Source organism: Alternaria metachromatica (genome assembly GCF_023757995.1).
Source record: "Alternaria metachromatica strain BMP 0045 chromosome Unknown scaffold_6, whole genome shotgun sequence".
NCBI classification, from domain to species: domain Eukaryota; kingdom Fungi; phylum Ascomycota; class Dothideomycetes; order Pleosporales; family Pleosporaceae; genus Alternaria; species Alternaria metachromatica.
Window position 1 is genome coordinate 1,391,205 of NW_026055497.1, and position 21,927 is coordinate 1,413,131.

Consider the following 21,927-nt stretch of genomic DNA (forward strand, 5'->3'; position numbering starts at 1 on the left):
GGCTATCGCACGGACCTTCACCTCTTGCCACAGGCGGGCGACTGAACATGCACTCTAACACTAACATCACAGTCATAGACTTGTAAACAGAATGTTTCAATACGGCAGGGTGACGACACTACCGAATGAAAGGTTTCTATGCATTTTCTTGGAACAAAGATCCGCTCACATCGCCGCTACTCCCGGAGCAGGAGCCTCATCTTATCGCATGACAACACCCTCAAGGCTCATACCCGATATCTTTGGGAAGTCGGAAAAGGATACAAACATTGCTGCTTGGCAATGATAGCAGTGCCTGCAAGAGCTCATGCAACAATCTCGATGATCTCTTCCCTTTGTACCTTCGGTCCTTCCTTGCCTGGCGCATCACACGAACAGCTTGAGCCTGTCTTTCATTCCTCGTACTCATAAAGCTCTACCGTTTTATTATCCTACATAAATCTTAACATTCCTCGAACCCCTACTTCTTCAAGCAACTTCCGGTCTCCCCTGGTCCCATGAACCGAACAACAGCCTCGTCGGTGTACTGCTTCGGCCCCCAAAGCCAAGACAACACCTCGCTTCCTGCGACCAGCTCTCGTCAATTCGAACCGTTTTCAGCTTTACCCCATGTACAGACAGAATTGAAAAATTCTCCGTAGACATACCGAGCGGCTGCTGAGCAAGTGACGGTAGCTGTCACAAGGCTGCAAACTGCGGCTGACTCGAATGGCTTTTTTCATTGGCCGGAAATTACTCCCAAGCAACGGAAGGCTTTCGCTAATGTGAACGGTGTGCTACAACGTCCTTGACTTCATCCCCAAATGTAGAACGTTGTGCAGGTCGCGGTGCGCCTTCGGTGAAAGTGGTGCTATTGAGGGATGGCAATTCGGCGACCATCTCATACAGCATATCATAAAGAGCACCATGGCAGTTCAAATATGTGCTTACTTCCTCTCATTGTCTAGCAGTCATCTCCAAACCATTCTATCCTGAGCTTTTACCGTTCTTCTTCGATAACAAACAGTCGAGCTTTCCCAGGATGACTATAAAACACCGCCAACTCTTTACTATGGCACTCATCGGAGCCTATCTTACATTCGCAGCAGACGCATTCCCGACCGATCTTCACATGTCGAGCCCCGAGCCACGCGACCTTGTAACCACAGACGCGAAGAACCTCAGAGAGCACATTGAAGTTTACGGCATACCGTATGGAGTCCTCGGCGCAGTGTCCCATGGCCTAACCTTCTACGTGATCCTCTGTCACTTCTTCGGCAGAAGACCTTTGCTCCCGTGGATGGCTTTGGAAAAAGAGCGCTGGAATATCGCGGTGGTCACAATCTCATCGCTCATCTCGATCATCCTTTCTGGCGTTACGATGGCTCGCACAAAGGGCTCCCGTCCCCTGCTCATACTTGCGGGAATGCAAATTGTCCTACATGCTCTGATAGACATCATCCACATACATCGCATGTGCGTTGGACATCCTGGTTGGAGTAATTCGACAGCCTTTTGGGGGATCCCTCTCGTAGTGGTGTCGTGCTTCTCCATATATGCCTTTTACGAGTTTCCCTGTAAGTTGCGCTGATTCCATCCGTGTGCAAAGTAGACTGACACCCACTCCACAGTCGAAGAAGGCGATGGCGATGTCGGAAGCCTTTTCGGTACTGCCATCTTTATTGTTCTACTTGTGTGGATTGGCTTGACTGGATTGAAAACCTTGGTCGGCATCTTGATATGCATTATGTCCAAGTTCATGAATTGTGCGACATTTGGTGTTGCGGCGGTCCTGCTCAGCTGCGGGCTCTTCTGGTTCGGTGATTTCGGCATGGCCATCGTGAGCAGGAGTACGCTGGGGACGCCGTCAAAGCAAGTCGCGGCACTGTATTATACGTATTGGGTTGTGGAGAGGCTCCCGCTCTTCACGTTCTAAGATGCATGTCGGCGGCACGGTGGCTATCACAAATAATGTACTTGTAGCATTCGTTGGTATGAAGGGTGCGTTCTGTTTAACCTAGCACTAGGTGTGACGCTACGTCGGAACCGGCTCGCTCTTGCGGCTTCGAAATCTGCTCCGCACTAGTACGCGACGGAGTGGTGACATCAACGAACATGCGTCAGTGCCTCCTGCAATCTTCACGCTATCTCGACAGTCAACTCTCCCGTGGCAGTTTCCTGGCAAGATCGATCGCGGGGCGATCGCGGCAAAAATGGAAGTGGATCCCCTCATACCCATGCGCGCTAGGGCCTCGGTATCATATGACGGACCATCTTCGCCGTACATCGTGTAATGATTATCTCTTGTCGAATATCTGAGTGTTTGACGGTATCGACGTCGTTCATCTGCATTTCTCTCTCATTTACTTGAATATGGCTATGCCAAATGTGTTCCAGAGGCGAACAGCCAACACTAAAGAGTACGTCCAGAAGCGGAAGACAATGGATGGCGCATACTAACCGCTATCAGCTGCTGGGGATACCGATTCGAATGGACGCCTGAACATCTTACACCGGAGCAAATGAAGCCTATGAAGTTTTCGTACGATGTACTAGCAGAGGAATGTCTTGATCGTTTGAACGCCATCTCGCCACCGCACAAGGGTGCTCTGCCAAGGAACGATAGCAACCGCGCCGCGCTATCATCAGTTCCGGGCACCGAAGAAGAGAAAAAAGAGCCTTTGCCGGTACCCAAGAGGGATCTTTACGCCTTGCTTGAAGAAAATCACAACTCCGATCCTAAGCTTGCCGAACTGTGGCGCGAGGTACACACCGTACCGGATTGGGTGGATTGGGACCAGATCGCCAGAGGACAGGATGTGTTCTATCGCTATGGCGGACCCGCCTTGACTGGTCTCACTTTCCAGTCACTCCTAGGTGGCATGGGCGCTGCGCGAGTGGTGGAGACATTAGCGAGAACTGGAGGCTTCAGCACAAAGGTAGCAAGAGGCAGACTCTTTGAAACTACACAGCACATTCTCCAATGCACACGGACACTGGATGGACTCAAACCGGGTGGAGAAGGTTTCGCCTCATCGATACGCGTCCGCTTCCTACACGCCGCCGTCCGGCAGCGCATTATGAAACTCGCAAAAGAACGCCCAAGCTACTTCAACGTGGAAGAATGGGGAATACCAATCAATGACCTGGACCAAATAGCCACAATCGGAACTTTCTCATCAACTCTGATCTATCTTAGCTTCCCCCGCCAAGGCATCTTCCTCCGCAAACAAGAAATCGACGACTACCTAGCCCTGTGGCGCTACATCGGCTACTTAATGGGCACACCCGACGAATGGCTATCCACCCCAACCAAAGCCAAAGCCATCATGGAATCGCTCCTCTACCACGAAGTCGACCCGTCCGAAATGTCCAAAACAATGGCCAACAACATCATCTACGCGTTGAAAGAAGAGCCCCCAACTTTCTCATCCGCAGACATGCTAACCGCCAGTGCCCGCTGGCTAAACGGCAACGCCCTCTGTGACCGCCTCGGCTTAAAACGCGTTTCCGCATACTACTGGTCCCTGATGGCAGGCCAATGTCTCTTCTTCATCTTCTACTGCTACACATACCGCCTGTTTCCCAATGCAGATCGCAGGAGGATCGACCGTGCGAAAGAGATTTTCTGGACGCTGATAGTGAAGGCGAAGTGGGGGTTGGCGGGGACGGAAACGTCGTTTGACTTCAAGTATGTGCCGCAGTATGATACGTTGACGCATTTGGGAAATATTGGGGAGAGAAAGAAAGTGGCGTTGAGCAATGAGATGAGGAATTTGAAGGCGTTGGGGATTGGAGTGGGGGTTTTGGCGGTGGGTACGTTGGTTGCGGTTAAGATTGCGGTAAGGATTGTTGGGAGATTGTGGTAGACATTCTTGTAGAGAGTTTGTATGATGGGTTAAGGGCTCTGTTATTAGACTCGAGGTTCGACGAATATACCCAGGTGAAGGTACCGATTACTTCTGCCCTGCCTCACCTTCTCATCTAGCTTTACTAAAGTAAGAGGTCTACTCACCCTCAAGTTGTTGCGTAAAGTCACCGCCGTTGTACACGCACAGACAACCTCCACTGACCATAGCCTCATCAAATATAAGTTCACGTCTTCGTCTCTATCTTCTGTCCTTACCTATCTCGATCGCAATAACAACACAACCTCCGTGTGAGCTCACACTTGGCAAAACCTAACACACACCGACACCAAGATGGCAAAACGCAAGTGTCCCCGAAACCCAGAACAAGACGGTGTATGCGGCTGCCCTTCATTCTGGAGGTATCTGGAAGCCAGTGCCGCGCCCAACAACAAGGTCATGTCTTCCCCACCTACCAAGTCTTCGTCCCAAACTCTTGTCATCATTGAGGGTGAGCGTGACGAAGACAAAGACTTGCACCACCGGAAGCGACAGAAACGCGAAGACAGTGTAATCACACAGGCTGGTGTGATTGGCCTCTCAGCATCAGAGTCTCAGGCGTACATGGCCAGCAGGTATGTGGCCGCAGAGTCCGATAGGAAGATACGAGATATCATGGAGGCGGCACGGCGCGCGCAGAAGAAGAGTCGGATGGAGAAGGAAAAAGCGAAACCAATTAGGCCGGTGCGGGTTCTGGTCGACTATGATTTACCTGTTGGTTCTGAGAGGCTGGATTGGGACACGGACGAAGTTCGTCGGATGGTCGGCGAGATTGCTTGATGGAGGCTGTAGTGGACGGAATTGGACTGAGGCGACGGGCATGAAAGATTCATTCGAACGGTAACGGTAGCAAAGGTCATGAAACAACAATGCATATACATTCTAGTATGTGGGTATAGGTACTGCCTAGCGGAGATTTTGCGAAGGGTATGCAAGGATATGAGAGTCGTAAACATTGCGAGTATGTTCAGTTGTCACCATACGTACGGCTAAGCCGATGTCAGTAATTGATCCGCGGGTGGGGTGTGAGGGACTGACCTTATTCTCATACGTCCAGAAAGTGCCGCTGTGCTGTATGCCTTTGCTCTTGATCACTTCGATCATCTTCATCACTGACTCCTCTGGTGTGATTATGCCCTGGACTTCCCACGGTAGCTGAACGTTCGCCATGTCTGTTGCGACTTCTCCCGGGTGCATGCACAAGATGATGGTATCATCGTCTTTTCTCTTCAACTCGGCGGCCATGTGCCTTACTGCCATATTGAGTGCAGCTTTTGACGCAGCATATGCAGCGAACCCGTCCTCCATCTCCCGGAAGTTACCTTGCGAGCCCGAGTCGCTAGACATGAAGACAATGGTGCCAATTGGTATGTTTGTTTTCAGCAACTTTTGCGCTGTGATGATGGGCCCAATGGTGTTGGTATGCAAATGGAAGGCAAACTCGTCGAAAGACCTAGAAAATATTAATTTCCAGTACTTCAGCCACTTCAGATTGATTGTCGTTTATTGGAAATGCACGCTTTAGCCATAACCAGCAAGGCGTAACGGCAACGGTAAAGGGAGACTCACAGCTCAGTGGCCCTCTACATCGGTTAGTGCGGCTCCCTTGCATGCTGGCGACAATGTCGGACTTACGTTTGGGTATCTTAGCACTCCTGCGTTTAGTACGACGTAGTCTATCTTCAGGTTCGGTATCATGGCCAGTTGCGCAACGAATTTCTGCGGATGGCCAGTTAGTTTCCCTCTGGAAAGACAAGGCCATCTTCAACAGCACACACCTCTATGCTTTGCTCTGACAATATGTCGCATGTGTACATTTGGCATCGGCCATGATCGCTCCCCGCTTGTCCCCACAGACCGCTGGCATGACCGGCCCAAGGCTCCCGCACAGTAGCGATGATGCGCTCATTCTTAGTTAACAGCTGTCTGACAAACTCTAGCCCTATGCCTCTGCTGGCGCCGAGTATCAGCCATGTGGTAAAGTCCTCATCGGCGTATAGAATGCCCGGAATCTGGTCCATCCGGTCGGTCGAGGTGTGGCGGGGCACGATGATGTCAACCGTCGAGCTGGGGCTGAAGTGCGACTGACCAAGACTAGAAGGCTGTTTGCAAAGAGGGCAGAATAGTGTCGATCCTGGCCGGCGCTTGAAATAGTAATGTGCTGCTGTGCAGATAACAGAGAACGTTATTCATGACCCTGGCCCGTCATGTTAGGGAACCAGGTGCGTGGAGGTGCGCGGGTTAGTGGGCATGTCACATCGATTTGCGGACCCTTGTACAGGCTTCACATATCGAATTCGGGCCAGGGAAAGCAGGGAAGAAGCGTCCTGCAGGGCAACCAAATAGGCCAGACGCTGCTTATTCTACCACCGGAGGAAAGAAGAGCGAAATTCTTCACGATGATTGACGGCAGCACGAGTGCTACAAAGACTCGCAGCAGCCAACGCAGCACTTGGTGACGGCATTATTCCGCAAGCTCCATGCAAGATTGCCGAGTAAGTTGCGAGATAGTCTGAATCGCAATTGACGGCGTGGCGTGAAAGTACTTCGAGTAGCGACGGCAAGTTGGCTGAGGAACAGGGCGTGATGCGGCGAGTGCACCGCCATTTGATCGCGATTCCTGTTTGCCATCCCGGACCGGTTCCACCCGAGCACTTTTTGCTACTGAGTTATACCTGACGCCTGATTGGCTAGTCCCGTGACCCGTGCTCGCGTCAGGGCCCTGGGCCCGTCATTTCGTCGCGGCTAACGGCAAGATTCTTAAAACTCTCTCAAGCCTCTCAACTCCTACTTGGCCATCTTTTCTCTCTCACAACCTCGCAGTCACGACTAGAGTTACATTAACTTTCACCACTCCACCTCCACCTCCACTTAATCTTACCCCAACCACCACCACATCTTCAAAATGGGTTTCGAGCAGGGTACGTTTTCTTGACACCGGTTAGACGTCATCGGCCGTCTGTCACTTTGTCGACCATCGTCTGCTACCCATTGAGCCTGCGCGCATACCAATATCCGACTCCTATGAGAAATCAATTATTCCCGGTGTACCGTCCGAATAGTTGAGAACTCAAGAAGCGGTGAGCGCAAGGTGGCAGCTTTGCGACGAAGGGCGGACGGTGGCGGATTGTTTGGCTGGGCAAAGAAATTTTGTCACGACATACAACTAACACTTTGCACAGGCGATGCTAAGAAGGGTGCCAACCTCTTCAAGGTACGAACACACCGAGCCAGCCTCAGCGCCATCGACCACGCCTCCCGAACGTAGTCTAACGAACCTCCAGACCCGCTGCGCTCAGTGCCACACCCTGAAGGAGGGCGAGGGCAACAAGATCGGCCCCAACCTACACGGTCTCTTCGGCCGCAAGTCTGGCCAGGTTGAGGGTTTCTCATACACCGACGCCAACAAGCAGAAGGGTGTCGAGTGGGGCAACGAGACTCTCGTACGTTACATCACAAGAAGACGCTTATGTGGTGGGCATGCATGCTGACGAAGCGCAGTTCGAGTACCTCGAGAACCCCAAGAAGTACATTCCCGGAACCAAGATGGCTTTCGGTGGTCTCAAGAAGCCCAAGGACCGCAACGACTTGATCACCTTCCTCCAGAACGAGACCAAATAAGCGTATCACCTCTCGAACGTTTATACCATCCTATCGACACGCCATGACCTTTCTATAATACCTTTTCGACCCAAAAACTGTTTGGATTGTACCATCATCGATGATAGACGAACGACGGAGGCGGTGAGCGCAGTTAGACCGCAATACCCCTTCATGTAGATTATGTTAGGTGTATCATTTCAAGGCGCTTTTCGACTTTGGTGCGGCATAGAGCCTGTTTGGACTTAGTTGCACTTTCGGAATACCAAATCTCCTCTACCGATCATTCAATACGCTCATCATCTTCCGTGAACAAGTAGCCAACATCGTGCAACCCATAGTGAATCATTTCGATTTACTTCCAGAGACGGCAGAGTTGGTCAAAGCATCGGTTTCTTATCTCAGACCTCAGACATCCAGCTGATTGATGATGAGCCAATTGCATACATCGCAAATTTTCTGACACGTTGAGCGGCATTTCCACAAAATGTCCAGACTAGAAGAATAGTCTAGTGCTAGCCTCTAGGGAGCGACTCACGCGAGCAGCGAGCACCTTGCATCCTCGGACCTGAGGAACATGCAGCCAGGAACATGCGCTCTACCGGTGCTTTCTCCGACAGCTAACCGAGGATAGTGTGGCTGGAGCTCGTGGATGCTTGCGGAAGACTTGCAATGGCAACAACTCGTTTCGCTAGACAGCGTGGGTAGTAAAAGCAATGGAGACTCCAAAAACTAGACACATTGTGTCTCGTCAGCTGCGGGATGCCAGTAGTTAAAGCGTGAGGCTTCGTGGCGCCTTTTCCACATCATCTCCACGTGAAAGCAGGTCAAGTGTGGGGGAAGCGCAGGTGCTCGTCGCAGTGGTGTCATCGCCGGAAGACTCCGTGTACATCAGCCATCTAGTCTGTGTCATAGGGCACACGAGCACATGCGTCTCTCTTCCACTTCACTCTTCCCTTTCTCAAATCGCTCCCCAGCATCCAGACGCGCCGTTACCTCGGCCTGTAGCAGCGAGACCAATTAGCGTCATAGTGGGGCGGGAACTGTGCTTCGGGTAGCTCGACAGTGAACACCACCATCACCAGCACCACTTTGGCGACCACGCAGCGACAAAGGCCGTTTCGGCCTGTACAATTGGCATCATGTCGTGGAAACGGAGCGAGAGGCTGATGGACACCATCAAGGTGGGCGAGCCTGTCGCACAGTCGCGGTCGTAGCTAACATTTGGATAGCACTACAGCAACTTTCCAGCAACCGGTATGCAGCACGCATGGTCACTTACAGTATTCGTCTGACATACCACCAGGTGTCTCCTTACGGCAGATGGTACAATTTGGAGAGAAGCCATCTACGGGAACCCTCTTCCGCGCGTCACAATTCCTTTCTGAAGAACTGCCCATACGGTTAGCCCACCGAGTGGAAGAGCTCAACGAACTTCCAGATGGCCTCAATGAGATGCCATCGATCCAAAGAGTGCGCGACTGGTATGCGCAGTCATTCGAAGTGTGTATTGCTAAGGTTCTCGCTGGAGCGCGTTGACTCATCTGACAGGAACTCGTCGAACTGCCCCGGCCGACCCTCTCGAGCGAGGTCAAGGAGCGACTCCTCAAACCAGCGAAGAAAGCCGGCGACAAGAACCTGATGAGCAAGCCGACGCAGAACCCCAGCATCAAAACAGGACAATACCGGTCCGCACCGACGACGAACGGTAACGGCAATGGCAACGGGAACGGCGGCACAATCACAAAAGAAGTAAAAGGCGCAAGCCGGAGATACTATGCCGCCGCAGATGATGGACAGGAATGGCCGCCAGAGCTGGGCGCATACAACACCAAGTTTGCAGACACATTGGAGAAGATCAAGAGGCGGCACGACAGCGTCGTTACGACGGTCGCACAGGGCATTCTTGAGTGGAAGCGCAAGAGGCAAAGGATGCAGATCGACCACAACATCCAAGCCTTCCTCGACCGTTTCTACATGTCGCGTATCGGTATCCGTATGCTCATCGGCCAGCACATCGCCCTCACAGACCAACGCTCGCGAAACGATCCCAACTACGTCGGTATAATCTGCACAAAGACCAATGTCCAAGAACTGGCACAGGAGGCTATTGAGAATGCGCGATTCGTCTGCGAGGACCACTATGGACTCTTCGATGCGCCAAAGGTCCAGCTTGTATGCAACCCGGACATCAGCTTCATGTACGTGCCAGGACATTTGTCGCATATGCTCTTCGAGACTCTCAAGAACTCGCTGCGTGCTGTGGTGGAAAGACATGGCCAGGACAAACAAGAGTTCCCCGTAACCAAGGTCATCGTTGCAGAGGGCAAGGAGGACATCACGATTAAGATTTCGGACGAAGGAGGCGGTATCCCGCGATCATCGATCCCGCTGGTATGGACATACATGTACACGACCGTCGACCAAACACCGAGCCTGGACCCCGACTTCAACAAGAGCGATTTCAAAGCACCCATGGCTGGATTCGGTTACGGGTTACCCATATCAAGGCTATACGCACGCTACTTTGGAGGAGATTTGAAGTTGATTTCCATGGAAGGGTAAGCCTCCTCAATCGTACCCCAAGATAATCTCGTCACTAACAACATCGGTTATAGATACGGCACAGACGTCTACCTCCACCTCAACCGCCTCTCCTCCTCCTCAGAGCCTCTGCAATAGCAATTACCCGTCATGAGGGGCGGATGGACGTCGAGCGAACTCATCCGGTCATCCCGAGGAATGGCGCAAGGTAACGGTTCGCGAAAGTACAACCCTTTCCTGGCAAGCAAGGCGATGAAGCTCAAGCTGTCGGGTCAGGTCAGCAGGGAAATTAGTGAGAGGAGACAGGTTGGTGATGCGGCAGATATGTTTGCTGATAAGGCTAGTGGCGAGGACGGGAAGCCTTGGTGGAGGAATGTTGGTATGGAGGAGGGTATGTGAGATGTACGATTTTCGGTTTGGCAGATATCGTTCAGAGATACGGTTGAAAGTTGGGGGGCAACAGATGGGCTTTGACATTGGCATTTCCCGCGACCTTTGATGAAAAGGTATCAATCGTTCTCTGGGTTCGGTCTGGCCTGGGCTGGCAAAGGCTTGGACTTCAGCACCTAAGAAAGAAACGGCGTTTGGCGAAGGCCATGTATGATCTTGGAACACAAATGAGAATAAGACGGAAGGAAGCAACAGTCACGCAACGCAAAATAGTAATGTTGTACGTCTTGCAATTGTAAGCTTTCCTCATATGAACCAAACCAAAATGCTGGGGTATAACGCGATCCGCCTTAAATCCAAAGTAACGCCTTATAATCTCACGGTCAACGTGCAAGCTTCCGTTCAAGCAGGTCCTTGTCCCGAACTAACTCTCTTCCTCATCTTCGCGATATCCCTCTCTTTGCCCTTCCCACTCCTCGCTGGACTCCCACTCCCAGCCATACCCTGCCCTTCTGCAGCTCCACTTCCAGTACCTTGTACCTCCCACTCATCGTTCCAATCCGCAGGCGGTTGTTCAAGACCAAGGACGATGTTACGGTAAAACGCGCGCGTTTGTGGTACACTCTGTATCCACCACGAATTAGCAACCGATCTCCTCTCCAACTTGTGTGATCGTTGACGGGACATACCTCATTCCTCACCCCCGCAATCCACATGAGCATCTCCTCACTCTCTAGTATACTAACCGCCTCATCCCTCTTCTGCCTCTCCTCCCACGCCCTCCCCTGCGCTTCGCCAGAGAAAGAATTCCAATTCTTGCCCCGTGCCTGTATACTCTTCCGTGTTTCTAGCGTGGATTTACTGGGTGCCTCTGCCTTACCACCACCAGCACTTCCTCCTGTTTGTGGCGATTGTCCATGTAAACGGTGCGCGCCGTATCCGCCGCTGCTGGAACCAGCACCGGTGAGTGTATCGTAGTCTAACGTGGTAGGGGGTCCAGTGAACTGGGCGTTGAAGGCGGCTTCTGATTCGATTTCGTCGTTGGTGATGGGTGCGTGGCCGCCGGTAGCGTGAGTGAACGAAGGCTGGTGCGCGTGGTGCTGGTTGTGGCTGTTTGTGATTTGTTGCGCTTCGGCGATGAACTGGAGGTTTACGCCGCCGGGGTTGGGGGGTGGCCATGTCATGATCGCATTGCTGGGGCTAGGCGAGAGCGACGGGATTCAAGGTGTTTACAGAACCGGTGTGCTGTTAGGATGCTGTGTATGTGCGATGCGGTCGGAGCTCAGGGTTTGGGTGGGGTTGCGATGATGGTCAATGTCCGCGGGGGAGGCTGAGATGGGAAGGTGGCAGCGACGAGGCACTACCATCATGCTTCCCAAGACTGGTAGTACGTGCTTGTTTGTTAGTGCTTTGTGTCCTGCTGCGTCGCAGCTTTTCGTAAATTCAGAGCATATGGGTAGATAGAGAACCGTTCTGATATCGAATAATCTTTGACATTGATATCTAGTAGCTACTGCTATGCTTAGAGACGTCGACTCCTTTCCATCTTGACCGTCGACCTTGGATATTGCCGTCTAGTGATGTGACCAAAACGCTGAAATGCCAATCTATGCCCAATGCTTAACACACACGCCGTCCCTGGTAACCTTCTTTGCCCGTCTATAGTGCCGAGCCAGACTTGCACTGGCCTAGTTCGTTACGATTCTTCCAACATCCGCTCCCAGGGGAGCAGGCGCGCCGCAGATTTCCCCGGGAGCTGGATAGGAGTTAGGCTATGTGCCGCCATTTGCCTGCTGATGCTCAGCCTTGCTGCCCTTACCTCGCCAGGTGCTGACCGCCGGTATGTCGGCTTTCAGTCTCTCTTCCTGTGTTGAGTACGCCTTGGGCGTCAATTTTATCAACGTGTGTAGCGGGACCTCCATCCACGGGCTCTGCTCTTGTGGTACGTTCATGAAGTATGCGTAGATACACCTCAGGATGGCCTGGTGTGTAACGATCAAGATGTTCTCGCTCCGCTCCAGCTCCATGATAATGGGCTCCAAACGAATGACAACATCGCGATATGACTCTCCACCCAAGTAACGGTAGTTGTATTTGTCCTCGTCGCGTTGCTTGAAGTCTTCGGGGAACTTCTGTTCGATTTGAGCGTATGTGAGACCGTCGCAGACGCCGGAGTCGAGTTCGTCGAGCGCTTTCCATTCCAACTTCTCGAATGTGAGGAATCGTGCGGTTTGGATCGTTCGCTTCAAGGTTGAGGTCCAGACAGTAAGTTTGCGACCGTCGCCGACCGATTTCGCTACCAGACCGGGTAGCGCATGCGCGTAAGCATCTCCTCGCTCTGACAGGTTTGCGTCTCCTCCAATTTGACCAGTGAGGTTGTACTCGGATTCACCGTGCTGCGATGGTTAGTTTTCATAGCTCGTGTTTGCGACATGTACTTACTCGCGATAACCAGATCGAGCGCGGCTTGATGTGGAGATTCATCAAGTAGTAGACGACCCTACTCTGGAGGTAGTCCTGAATCTGGTTGATGATGACTTGCTTGCCCACGTCGATGAGCTTGACGTATGTGAGGTCGCGCTCGTCCTCGTCTATGGTCTGGTACACCTTCTCGTAGTTCCGGATACGGTTGCGGAAATCCGCTGCAGCTTCTTCAGGGTCTTGACCGACATAGTCTGGAGATGTCGTCTTTACTTCCAATATGTTGCTCATGATGAGATCTTCGTCGTCACACTTTGACTCCACGAATAGTGTCTCGATGTTCTCGGCAGCGCATCGCTCCTGTATCCACCTGCGCCGGCTCTTGGTCGAGTTTGTGGCGTCTAGTATCGCGATCAAGCCCCTGCCCTCAGAAAACCATTTGCACATGTCGTTAACAGCTGCTTCGGCGGCTGCTTTCCGGAGACGCTCTCCTTCTGGGTTGGAGGTATCGAAGAACTCGGCGGAGGGGTTTGGGGTCGCAGTACGACGATACTGGCCAACGTTGAACGTCTTGGATTTGATCGATAACCAATGGAGGTAGCGAACCACTGCGTTGCAACTCGTTAGTGTTTATACGAGACCGTACAGGAGGAACGTACCTTTCTGTGCAATCAAACTCTTGCCCCGCGCGGGCAAGCCTACCATGACGACGCATATCCGCGTGTCTTCGGCCTGTACACCAGCACCGTTAGTCTTTCTGCTTGGTCTGACGAAGTCGCCAGCAGGCACGGCGCGCATATTGGGCGCATAGAATCCATTGGAGTCGGCATTGGAGTCCGTCATTGTATGCGGCAAGTACAGCTTCCTGAAGTCCAGTGACGATGCGACTGGCGAAGCGAAGTAAAAGTTATATGGATCGGAAATCTAGCCGAAGGTATTCCGAGATGCAGCGAGAATGCGGCTTTTAATCAACGATGCAGCAAGGGCAGATGCTAGGCGGTCAACAGAAGGCTGTGGAGTCGCACGGCTGAAGTCGTCTGTTAGGTGAAGCAATAAGTGTATGGACGTCGAGTGTCGTGTTGCAGGGTCGTAAGGTCGGCCCGGCAGTCAAGAAGCGAGAGGAGATGGATTGATTGACGATGATTCCCCCGCATTCGGTACGGCGTCCTTCTTTTCACAAGCCAGAGCAATAAGCGTTCGGATTGCGGCTCCAGGCTAGCGGGCGCAGTGGAGCAGATGTAACGGGTGATTCTCATTCGATAGCACGTGTGGCTGCAGTCCAATGTGTCCACATGTCCGGCAGTCGTGACAGCACAAACAACGGGCGCCGTTTGCGCCTGCCCATGCGCATTCCTTGGTGCTTGCCTACAGCAATGGGCACCAGCAGGACAGCTACAAGGCTCTCAGCCGTTGCCATGCTGCTACGAGCTCTCCGGGTCGTGTGCCACGATGCCGCCTGCTTCTGCGGTATGACGACAATGGCTCCAGCAGCATAGCTAGGGGGTCCAGAAACATGCCTGCCTAAAGCCGCCGATTGCCGGAAAGACGTGATGGATGGGAGCGAATTTTTTTACATCGTCGTAGTCGCGCGCCAGTCGTCGTAAATCGGCAAAAAAACAATGGTGCATCCTGGAGATCCTAGCAAGGAAAAAAGACTACTTACAGTCGATATGGAGTAAGTCCGGTGATGCATCGTTGACATCAGTTATTGTACGCGTTGTGATGAGGGGTGTCACGTAAGCTTTCGTCGTGGCGGGGCAGTGGGCTGCCAGAGTATCGTGTACCTCGCGATCTGTCGCCTGGGCGTTGGAGGTTGAAGGATCAAATGCACACCACGCAAATGGGATAGACTGCTCTTGCTTAAGGTGCGTACACGCAAGCCCGGGGTACGTCCAGGCCGCTATCGCTCTGGTACTGCGGTGTGTGATCGCCGCGGGATTGGTTACCACTCTCCCCACGTGTGGCTGACCTGATAACAACGCATTGCAGCCATGGGCGTACCGTTGGAAAAGCACTCATCAACACAGATAGATAATGCGAAAAGTAAAAGCTTTTTTCATGTCATGTGCAACTCCTCATTACATCGTTTCCCAGAATTCGCCGACGCTATGTGCAATCCTACGCCAGAGTCAAGCTATAAAAGATGCGGGTATCTAGCAATGCTAAAATCAGCCTGCGCTACAAATGCCATGCTAAATCACACTCCAGACGGCCGTTATATGTCATGGACCTTGTTCCATCCAACTAAATCTCAAGCATGCAGTTTGGTCATGCCGTTGACCCTGTGTGTGTTGTCGATTCCCCTTTGCAAAGCAAGCAGAGTCGCGCTGGCATCCAATCGTCGCTTCAATGCCGCCGCTGTTCGTTCCTGTCCTCGGCTGCCGATGCCTTCCTCAACCCATCGAATCTTATTGATCATGAAGCTGAGACCCTCATGAGCCTTGCTCTTCCTGCTCGAGATGCCATATTCGACGGAACCGGTGTACTCCTGAAGTTGCGGCAAGATGAGTATCTCAATCTGCAAGTCCATATCGGCGGGTGGTGTCACAGGGGCCGCTGGCACCTTTGTGAGAACGTCAGCGGCATCGGCTGGGTCGTTGGGCGCAGTGATGCGTGGGTCGAGCATAGTGACATCGACAGTATCATCCCATTCACCACGGATCCATCCAGAGTGGATCGCAGCAGCAATAGGATCTGAATCGTCCCGGTACACGCGCGCACCCCAAAGATGCCTCTCTAACACGACGTGCTGGCGTTGTCGTGGCTTCAGGTAGTAACGCGGCACTCTGATGGTAAAGGTGCAATTGATGGGATTGACGTCGAAACGAGGCAGCCGTTGAGGTTTCGAGGCGTATCCGAACTGGTCATCTAGCGATGAGTTGGGCTTGGGCAGCTCTGTCTTTGCATCGTACAGCTGTGATCCAAGATGTTTGCGAGGGCGTTTCGCAGCATCGTCGAGAACAGGCTGTACGTCGTGGATCTTGGTCAGGATCTTTGTTACTTGCTGCAACGGCTGAAGGTTAGGTCGGGGGGTGTGGTGGTGGTGATGATGGTGATGAGGGTTTCCTCCAATGTGATGGTGGTGATGAACTGATTGGCCTGGGCCAGCTTGTGGTAGACTGGGGTGTCGCCCGTTAATGGTAGTTGAGGTTGGTTGGATCGCCGTGTCTTCGTCAGGCTTGTGTTGGTGGTGATGGTGATGGTGGTGACTATACTGTTAGTACGCATCTTGTATGGCAATGAGGGAACTCACTGATGATGATGGTGCTTGTTCCGTTTGGTCCCTCGCGCACCGGGTGTTCCTCTACCATCAGCATTCTCGATGTCGAAGATTCCCTCCTCATCCTTGACTCGCTTCGGCTTCCTTCCTTGCTGGGAACCGATTCTTCTCATCATTTCGCCGTTGTCCGATTCGAATGAGCCCTGGCCGTTCTGTGGCATGGGACTTCCCCGCGATGGGGTCGTCGATCCCAGCCCGCTGCCGAGACCGGAGAACATGCGCCCGAATTCGCTCTTGATTCCAGGATCTTTGCCAACGGACAGGGGCTGCGCCGAGGCACCTTGAACAGCCTGTGGAAGCGGAGACGCTCTGCCCGTTCGTCTGCTCGCCTCCAAACCAAAGCCAATGTGCGATTTCGAGTGTTGCATGGCCTCGCCCATCCTGGAAGGCTGATCGTAGAGCGATCTTCCGCTGGAGGATAGAGAACGTGCGAGTGGCTCGGTCCTCTGTCGCTCGAGGGAGTTGGGGTCGGAAGTAGGAGGAGCGTGGTACTGCTCGACTACGCGATGGCCCAACTGGTCTACACTGCGTCGCAGCATATCTTCTGAACTTTGGGCGCCGTATCGGGGAGCGCCCAGCATAGATGGGGGGTATGGGCCATAGGTGCGATGCATCGGCGGAGGTTCCTCTGCGCGACTGTCATGGGGAGGTTCATGAACAGCACCGGTGGGCGCTGACTGCCGCCATAGACTGCGTGGAGGTTCGGATGAGCCAGAGATGTTGCGCTGCGCCTGAGGTGGACTGAAGCCAGACTGCGACACAGGGTGAACAGTCACGGGCCGATCCCTCTCAGAAGCATTGTGGTTTGTGCCTGCTAAGAGTTCTGCGGCATTGGGCCTTGCGTGATGCGACTCCCCCAGTGTGCGCCGCCGCTCCTCGTTTGGCCCGTAGGCGCTGCGCCGGCCTGGAAACCCGTCGTACGAAGATCTGCCCTCTTGTTCGGTGTTTGCCAGAGGGCCCATCGGTTGGCTATTCGGTCGGGGTGGGACATTTGCGGCAGGTTGTCGACCTGTGTCCTGCGCATAGGGGCGGTGGCCGGCGAAGTTCATGGGCTTGTAGGGTTGTGTCGTTGGTGGCAGCGACTGGCGGCCCGGATCAGGCGAGCCATGGTTGCTGTAGGACTGTCTGGGTGAGCCGGCCGAGAAGGCGTGGCCTTCAGATGGTCGCGAGGTATTGCTGCCGTACATGTTGCGTTCTGGGGTGGGTTGACGGCGAAACAGAGGGAAATCCGACCGTGAACCAGCGGGCAGGCCACGTCGAGGCGAAGGTGGCTGCATGCTGTGGCCGTTGGGTACTGGGGCGTTGGTGGGAGGCGAGGGCTGTGATTGCGCTGTTTGGTTGAGCGCACCTGTGTCACCGCCGCCGCCGATAAGAGATGAGATGGACATGCTGCTTCCCGGTCGCAACGCCTGACCTAGGCCAGGAAGCTCTCTGTTGGCGCCAAAGTTGGAGGTGTATTGTGGACGCTGCGACTGGGATGCATGGAGATGCTGCTGTGTGGGGGACGATGGAGGAGGCATTTGGGGCCGCGCGAAGGATGGTGGAGGTGGAGGTTCGTGAGACGGGCCTGGGGGAGAGTTAGTTTGGGACAAAGCTTGACCATTGCTTTTGGCAGCGGGGCTGTACCATAGGGGTTCGGGGAGCTGGCAGCGTTCAGCGACGAGGCGCGCGCAGCATCGAAGCTATAGGGCGGCGGGGCTGGAGGGTTGTTGGAAGTGGACATTTGCGGTGGAGGGTGCGACTGGGAGTGATGAGTCTCGTAGTGTATCGGTCGCGCTAAAGACATGGATCAGCACAAGCTCGGACGGCGAGTCGCGACTTTTCGAAAGAGGTTTAGAGGCCCGCGGATCGTGCATTAGCTAGGAGCCACATCTGCGGAGTGCGCCATAGAATTCGCCAGACCCATGCCATCTCCACCGACAAATGGCGCGCACCGTTGAGAACGCAGATGTTGGTGTGGCTCGGGATGGCATGGCGACACTAGTAGGGAAAGACTGCCTGCATTTGCCTGCGTCGATATGAAGACGACAGGCGGTGAAGTGCTTTTTCGCAATTGACGTGTCATGCAGCAATCCATGCAGGCAATGCCTTCCCACTACCGTCTCTTGCCTGTTCCTCGAACGCCAGACAGCCACGCGAGCGGTGCCACAGACTTGAGACATACAGGTCAAAATGCAGCCTGGATGACTTGAGCACCTTTTTTGAACTGGTGAGAGCTACAAAAATTGTACACTTGCATGTCCAGGCTACACAGACCCTCCGTCCCCAGTGCATACGGCGCAGATGTGTTCTCCAAGACGTTTGTGGAAATGGTAGCCCGTACCTGTGCTTGACCAGCCACCCTGCCCTTGTCCTTCATTCTGGCCTTGCGGCGCATTATTACCAGCCGGTAGTCCTTGACTACTGCGTCGAACGTGTTGTGGTCCCGAAGGAAAGAATGGGTCGCGCCGGGGCATCGAGTACGGGTCGACAGCATACGGAGCGTGGAGTGGCTGTTGCGGTTGTGGTTGTGAGGCTGGCGGGTGGCCTGGGTAGGCTTGCGTCGTCTGCGGGTGGTAGTTCATAGGGCGATCTGGTGGTCGTTGGTAGGGCGGCGGGCGGTCCATAGTCGGCTTGGGCTCATCGGAGAGGTGGTGAGGATGAAAGTGTCGCAAGTACGGGATAGCTGTATACGTTCCCGCTCGCTAGCCAAGTATGGGGAGTACAATAGTCGTCGTCGTGTGGAGGGGTGCGGCCCAGAGCGAGCAGCAGTATTGCAGAAGAAAAGAAGCCTCGAGCATGCGAGGAAACGAGAAGGCGCAATGGGACCAAGCGCCACGATCCCTGTAGGACTCTAGCGCAGCCCCGCATGCAGCGACAAAAGCGAGAGCCCGGCTAGAGGGCAGGCACTGGCGATGTGATAGGGCTGCTTCCCACAAAGCGCCTACACGCCCACACGGCCACAGGACGTTTGCTCGCCTCAAAGCCCTCAGGCGCATGATGATGCGTATACCAGAGGGCCCCTGGCCATAGTTCGTCGTAGCCCCGCCCAGACTGCCCGCTCTGCGCACAAAAAGAAATACCCATGCTCGTCGGAACATGCGACGCCCGTTCCCATGCAGCCCGTTCCTGAATCGTTCCTTCCAGTTGACCGCCTCGCGCCAAGCCCGATCGGCAGGTGCACCCATCCATGTCCGAGTCCAGCCCAGCCATCAACACCGGTACAGCCAGCAGCTGCCCCTCGTCATCTGAGGCGCGTGACACGTGCCCGTAGCTTTCACCCCCAAACCTGCGATATGTGAAGTAACACCAGCCTCTGCATCCTATGCCGCTTCTCCCCATGCCTGGCTCTCCCGCGTCTTCCTGGGCCGTCTACCGTGCGCGCCTCAAGGCTGTGTTCCACGGCGCCGACCCACGCGTGTGCGCCGCCTTCTGGTTGTTCGGTATGCATGCACCTGAACCCCCCAAAGAGGGGCACCAACACTGTCCGCTCCACCGCGACTAACACGCCCAGGCCTCATTAACAACGTGCTCTACGTAATCATCCTCTCCGCCGCCCTCGACCTCGTCGGCCCAAATGTCCCCAAAGGCGTCGTGCTCCTCGCCGATGTCATTCCCTCGTTCCTCGCCAAATTGTGCGCCCCGTACTTTATCCACAAGATCCCCTACAATGTGCGCATCGTCATATTCGTCGCTCTCTCCGTATGCGGCATGCTCATCATCGCCCTCACGCCTCCACTGCAGGACTCGGGGACCATCGCCATCAAGATGTGCGGAGTGATGCTTGCCAGTCTGAGCAGTGGAGCTGGCGAACTGAGCTTCCTTGGCCTGACACATTACTACGGCCACTTTGCTCTGGCTTCCTGGGGCTCGGGCACGGGAGGCGCCGGCTTGATTGGTGCTGGAGCCTACGCCATTGCGACCAACACGCTCGGCATCACCCCTCGTACAAGTCTACTCGTCTTTTCCTTCTTGCCGCAAATCATGGTGCTGAGCTTCTTCATTATCCTTCCACTCGGCCCGCTGCGCGCTGGCATCCAGAAACAAGGCGACTATGAAGCCATCGATGACCATGGGGACGATGAGGAAGAGGAAGTAGGCCCGGCGCAGGAACAAGACGACCTGTTGTCTTCCTCCATGCACTCGGCTTCAGGGCGCAGTTTCCCCTCTATCACTAACACCGGTGCTAATAGTGCGCTGAGTAGCTTTCGCGCAAACCTCAACCGCGCGCGAGGCCTGTTCTTCCCATAGTAAGCCCGATCCTTGAAATCTCATCCACTCCAGACTAACGCATCACAGTATGCTGCCCCTCCTTCTTGTCTACATCGCCGAGTACACTATCAACCAGGGCGTCGCACCCACTCTGCTCTTCCCTCTCGAATCCTCTCCTTTCGACGAATACCGCTCCTTCTATAGCACCTATGGCGCTATCTACCAGGTCGGTGTCTTTATCTCGCGATCCTCCACACCCTTCATACGCATACACCACCTCTACGTCCCGTCATTTCTTCAAGTCGCCAACCTCATTGTCCTCGCGTTGCACGCCATGTTCAATTTCATCCCGAGCTATTACATCGTTTGCGTAATCATTTTCTGGGAAGGTCTATTAGGTGGGCTGGTCTATGTCAGCACCTTTGCCGAGATTACAGACAATGTGCCGAAAGAGGATAGGGAATTCAGCCTGGGCGCGACTAGTGTGAGTGATTCTGGAGGTATCTGTATCGCTGGTTTCTTAGGCATGGCTGTTGAGGTGAGTCTGTGTCGCTGGCAAGTGAACCATGGCAGAAATTACTGCAAGCTGCAGTGAAATCCAACTATATCGACTCTGCATCCTATGACTCCAGCTTTCGCACCCCACTCTTGGAAACATTCTCGGTCTCGTTGGCGCGTTACGATAAGTGAGCAATAATGATATAATTTCAGAAACGGAACCACGGTTTAACTTCAGCTATCTATAGTATGCATTCATCTCGAACTTTTCCTCTTAGAAGCCTACACATCCTCACCGCGAGTTTCTATAAGTCACACGACTGCCCTAACCTACTACACCGTATCCATGCAGTTCACAACAAAACCGGCTGAGACCCAGGGAGTCTTCTCAACCCTCTCTCGCGCTACGTCCGACACGGAGTGCGATACGGACTCCGAGACGCTTTTCGACTCTGACGACGACTCCGACGACCGCAAGCTAGGGCAACAAGAAAAAGCCCTACCACAATACCACATCACCGGCATACTAGTAGGATGGCAACCCGATAAAGACTTCATCGCTTCCTATCCCGCACAAATCGTTAGTTGCCCTCTCAATCGTCAAACTACGGTGGAAACTTGCTAACACCTACTCACTAGATCGGAACCACAGTCATGGATGACGGCGTCGAGGTTAATCCAATCGTCAACAGCTCGGTTGATGTAGCGAACTTGCGCCTCGAAGTGAGGGGCAGGTCGGGCAAAGAAGCCCGGGAGAAGTTGCGGGTTAGCCCTGTTAGCATTTTTGACGGGTTGGGGCCGTGGGAGAAGGAGTGGGATGATATGTGTGGGTGTGAGGGGAGTGAGGACTGTTCGCGTATCGATGACGGGGATAGGGACGAGGAGGTGGCTTTGGACATCATCATGGAAGATGCAGACGGCTTTGCCAGGAACACTGTCTGCGATGAAGATAACGAAGATGGCGACTCCGTCATAGATGTCGACGAGAAGGTGGGCGTCGAGCCTTGCGTTGGCATAGAGTATGTTTGGCAAGCTTAATTCGGTCGGTCGGGCATTTGAGGGCAGTTAGGCATCAGTCTTCACACACGCACATTCTATTTCAAATTGTTATATCCA

General features: G+C 53.7%; 7 protein-coding genes across 7 annotated transcripts; 4 read left to right on the top strand and 3 right to left on the bottom strand.

The window, feature by feature from the left end:
- Nucleotides 1–2,094: 2,094 nt before the first annotated feature.
- On the top strand, nt 2,095–3,848 carry J4E83_004016 (uncharacterized protein; the record flags this gene model as incomplete). Its single annotated transcript, XM_049330948.1, has 2 exons — nt 2,095–2,098; nt 2,410–3,848. The coding sequence occupies 2 exons, from the start codon at nt 2,095–2,097 to the stop codon at nt 3,846–3,848; spliced, it is 1,443 nt and encodes a 480-aa protein (XP_049190365.1).
- A 945-nt stretch (nt 3,849–4,793) lies between these two features.
- Nucleotides 4,794–5,649, bottom strand: J4E83_004017 (uncharacterized protein; the record flags this gene model as incomplete). Its single annotated transcript, XM_049330949.1, has 2 exons — nt 4,794–5,340; nt 5,642–5,649. The coding sequence occupies 2 exons, from the start codon at nt 5,647–5,649 to the stop codon at nt 4,794–4,796; spliced, it is 555 nt and encodes a 184-aa protein (XP_049190366.1).
- A 1,143-nt stretch (nt 5,650–6,792) lies between these two features.
- J4E83_004018 (uncharacterized protein) lies at nt 6,793–7,508 on the top strand (the record flags this gene model as incomplete). Its single annotated transcript, XM_049330950.1, has 4 exons — nt 6,793–6,808; nt 7,070–7,101; nt 7,172–7,330; nt 7,389–7,508. 4 exons carry the CDS (start codon nt 6,793–6,795, stop codon nt 7,506–7,508), a joined length of 327 nt encoding a protein of 108 aa, XP_049190367.1.
- Nucleotides 7,509–8,629: 1,121 nt separating this feature from the next.
- J4E83_004019 (uncharacterized protein) lies at nt 8,630–10,052 on the top strand (the record flags this gene model as incomplete). Its single annotated transcript, XM_049330951.1, has 3 exons — nt 8,630–8,634; nt 8,739–8,744; nt 9,074–10,052. The coding sequence occupies 3 exons, from the start codon at nt 8,630–8,632 to the stop codon at nt 10,050–10,052; spliced, it is 990 nt and encodes a 329-aa protein (XP_049190368.1).
- Nucleotides 10,053–12,193: 2,141 nt separating this feature from the next.
- Nucleotides 12,194–13,685, bottom strand: J4E83_004020 (uncharacterized protein; the record flags this gene model as incomplete). Its single annotated transcript, XM_049330952.1, has 3 exons — nt 12,194–12,817; nt 12,864–13,450; nt 13,502–13,685. The coding sequence occupies 3 exons, from the start codon at nt 13,683–13,685 to the stop codon at nt 12,194–12,196; spliced, it is 1,395 nt and encodes a 464-aa protein (XP_049190369.1).
- A 1,408-nt stretch (nt 13,686–15,093) lies between these two features.
- On the bottom strand, nt 15,094–17,510 carry J4E83_004021 (uncharacterized protein; the record flags this gene model as incomplete). Its single annotated transcript, XM_049330953.1, has 3 exons — nt 15,094–15,846; nt 15,934–15,961; nt 16,096–17,510. The coding sequence occupies 3 exons, from the start codon at nt 17,508–17,510 to the stop codon at nt 15,094–15,096; spliced, it is 2,196 nt and encodes a 731-aa protein (XP_049190370.1).
- A 1,781-nt stretch (nt 17,511–19,291) lies between these two features.
- Nucleotides 19,292–20,352, top strand: J4E83_004022 (uncharacterized protein; the record flags this gene model as incomplete). The annotated part of the gene is made up of 2 exons (XM_049330954.1): nt 19,292–19,299; nt 19,572–20,352. 2 exons carry the CDS (start codon nt 19,292–19,294, stop codon nt 20,350–20,352), a joined length of 789 nt encoding a protein of 262 aa, XP_049190371.1.
- Nucleotides 20,353–21,927: the final 1,575 nt, after the last annotated feature.